This window comes from Notothenia coriiceps, unplaced genomic scaffold (assembly GCF_000735185.1).
Source record: "Notothenia coriiceps isolate Sejong01 unplaced genomic scaffold, NC01 NC01_scaffold00014719, whole genome shotgun sequence".
NCBI lineage: Eukaryota > Metazoa > Chordata > Actinopteri > Perciformes > Nototheniidae > Notothenia > Notothenia coriiceps.
In genome coordinates this window covers 995-4,242 of record NW_011347420.1, presented here as the reverse complement: position 1 = coordinate 4,242, position 3,248 = coordinate 995, and the positions used below count along the sequence as shown (strand labels likewise).

The window sequence follows — 3,248 nt, the reverse complement described above, 5'->3', positions numbered from 1 at the left end:
GGATCAAAAACAAAAAACCATGGGGGGAGGAGACAAACAGGGAAATAAAGAGTAGATGTCAAAATGCGGAAGAAACAGTACAAACAGAAAGTTGAACTCCATCGGCATCGGACACACCTTCGAGAGGAAATCAGATTAATATCACGGCAAAATGTGAATGTGTTAAAGTGACGGTGCGGCAGCGGCGAGGGGGGGCTCACCTGGGGGGGGATCTGACCCCCGTTCTTCAGCCAGGTGAGTTTCGGGGTCGGGGATCCTGTCGCTCTGCAGTACAGACGGACGTTGTCTCCTTCGTGGGCTTCGATGTTCTGAGGACTGACCTGAACCTGAGGCTGCGTGCCGACAACGCTCGGGTTCGACTCTGAAACAGAAGGAATTGTTAACATTAAAAGAATCCACAAAAAAACTAAAAACAAAACAAAATTCCGAAATAAATTTGAAGTTTAAAAAAAAAACTAAGAAATTAAAAAAATTAAAATATTTCGTAAAACAAAAAAAAACGATATACTTTAAAAAAAAACACCAAAAATTTGAGAAAAGGCAAAAAAACAAACAAAGGAATCTAAAATAAATTATATTTTAAAAAAAATTGGGAAAAGGCAAAAATTCTTTAAAAAGAAAATGTATATAAAAAAAACACAAAAAGCTGAAAAAATAAAAAAATAACACCTTGACATAATTTACTCAGCACAAAATATGATTATGAAAAAACACACCACCCCAACCACAGCTCCTTGACAAAAAAACTCCTGGCTCATTTCGTTAACCTTAGTAAAGGGTGTAACGTGGGCAAAGGAAGAACCATCACATCTTAAAACGGATACGAATCACAGGGAGGAAACACAAATGATTTTCCTACTCTCTGACTTTTCCCTTGGCAGGAGTCTTCCTGTTTCCTCCCAGTTTAACTCAGACTTCCCACGCCTACTTACACATTAATAACAAACATTTCAGAACCAATTCATTTCAATTTAAGGACCCAACAAGCCCCAGTTTGAGAAACGACGCACCTGGGATGATTTCCTCATGGTCTTTAGAAATGCTGTGTTTTGAACTCATAATGGATGTGAGGTCCAGAACCACACTGTTATTTCCAAGGTATTAATGCAATTTAAACAGATGCTACCACATGTAAAAACTAAAAAAGTCACAAGTCCTAATTCCCATGTCTTAGCTTTTTTTTAAAGACTCGTAAGGATTTAAATACCAGAAAAAGTCCTATTTTCTTTTAGCATTTTAGGACTCTTTAAGGTCCCTGCCAGCCTACCTATCCCAAATATTATAAAACTCATAATATTGGTTTACATTGTGGGGACCGGGCATTTGGTCCTGATTCCGTTGGTGGTCCTCACAAGGCACGTAAACAAGCGTTTGTGTGATACCGATTAACAAACACAGTCTTACTTTGCACGAACAGGGAGACCCGCACTGTGTTCTCCCCGTGTGTGTTCAGGGCCTTGCAGGTGTACTCCCCCTCATCAGCTGGATCCACGGCGCTGAAGCTCAGGACGCCTCCTCTGACCACAGCCCGGGGGCTCATCCTGTTCCCCGGACCCCCTGCAACAACACACAGGCACACAGAGGGGTTAGACCTATTTCCGTGTTGGTCCCTGAAGGCAGCATGTCCTTGGTCCAATGGGATTCCTCCATGTTAGTTTGGATTATTGCAGAAAATAATCTCTGTGTCAAACAAACGTTTCTGATACTTACAGGTTTAGTTCAGCAGGATAATCTCCACATATAAACACTACTTCATGATTTCTGAAGTAAGAAGCTAACGTTAAGCTAAAGGAGGCTAATGTTGGGCTATAAAGGAACTACAGCACGGTCACATGACTTCACGTCACCACTGCTAAGCTAAAGGAGGCTAATGTTGGGCTATAAAGGAACTACAGCACGGTCACATGACTTCACGTCACCACTGCTAAGCTAAAGGAGGCTAATGTTGGGCTATAAAGGAACTACAGCACGGTCACATGACTTCACGTCACCACTGCTAAGCTAAAGGAGGCTAATGTTGGGCTATAAAGGAACTACAGCAAGGTCACATGACTTCACGTCACCACTGCTAAGCTAAAGGAGGCTAATGTTAGTTGTGATGATGTTTAGTAGTATCATTTAGACACTTGCTAGCTCCCTCCGTTTTAAATCCACCAGTGGGGTATTAACTGACGTATTACATGTCTTAGAACAAAATGTTAAAATCTCTTCAGCTTGTGTTAACCATAGACCTTATTTGAGGCTAACAACCAAAAACACATTCAGAAAACCATTGACCTCCAGACCAGGGGACAGGAAGTGAGGAAATGAGTCAGCAGAAAGTACTCGTACCGATCCATTCGATGGCGGCGGTGGGGTTTCCGGTCACGGTGCAGCGAAACTCTGCCCGTTGACCCTGTATGACGTTCAGGATGGTCGGGGAGACGCTGGCCACCGGCAGAGTGCCCTCTGAAGCTAAAGGACGGGAAACAGGAGTCATAAAAACATCAAACCGGAGAAGAAGAAGAAGGACACCACCTAGAGGCTCGTGGAGGAGTGAAGCGTGACAATGAAGACTGGCGAGGTGGTGGTGAAATGGAAATCAGGAGTCTATGATGGATACCTGGGAACTACACTAGAGCACAACCTGATCTTTCCTGAGGTCTCTGACTAAAGGAAAAGCTGAAGGCTCAGATCCACTAAAGATATCCAGCTAATTAAATTGCGTGGCTAACATTAAGCTCAATTACAAATAAGGAGGTACAGTGGAGGCTGTTACCATTCGTTGTGTAGATATGCATTCATAAAGTTAACCTTTCTTTTTTTTATTTGGACCTGAATGGTGGAGCCAGATACAAATGTGAAAGATCCCCAAAGCTATTATAAATCATCCTGAAGGGAACACAAGTGTGTGAACCAATTTTCATGATAATACATCCAATAGTTTCCAATCAAAATCACAAATGTGGTGCTCGAGGAAACATCTGGCGATCCCCAGTAGTGGCAAATAATCGACCAGGAATGTAGAGTTAGAAGTCATTGGGTTTATTCTCCCAGCTGTAACACATATCTAAAAAATATAGCTAAACTTAGCTTGATTAGGGACTGCGGATGGAAATGAGCTCAAAGCTAAATCTGGCACTGTTACGCTTAATACATTTGAATGCTTTAAGTGTTCATTACTGTGCATTTTCCAGCCAAATAAATGATTCAATGAAAAAATGGCTAGATACCGCTCGAGGTCAGGAATGAAAAGACTTGTCTCTTTA

At 42.0% G+C, this 3,248-nt stretch overlaps 1 protein-coding gene across 1 annotated transcript; it reads right to left on the bottom strand.

The window, feature by feature from the left end:
- Positions 1-117: 117 nt before the first annotated feature.
- LOC104948625 (basement membrane-specific heparan sulfate proteoglycan core protein-like) lies at positions 118-2,494 on the bottom strand (the record flags this gene model as incomplete). Its single annotated transcript, XM_010774826.1, has 3 exons — positions 2,332-2,494; positions 1,405-1,557; positions 118-361 (listed from the first exon to the last, which is right to left on the bottom strand). Coding segments are annotated over exons 1-3 (545 nt in total), but the record flags the coding sequence as incomplete, so codon positions are not given.
- Between the last annotated feature and the right edge of the window lie 754 nt (positions 2,495-3,248).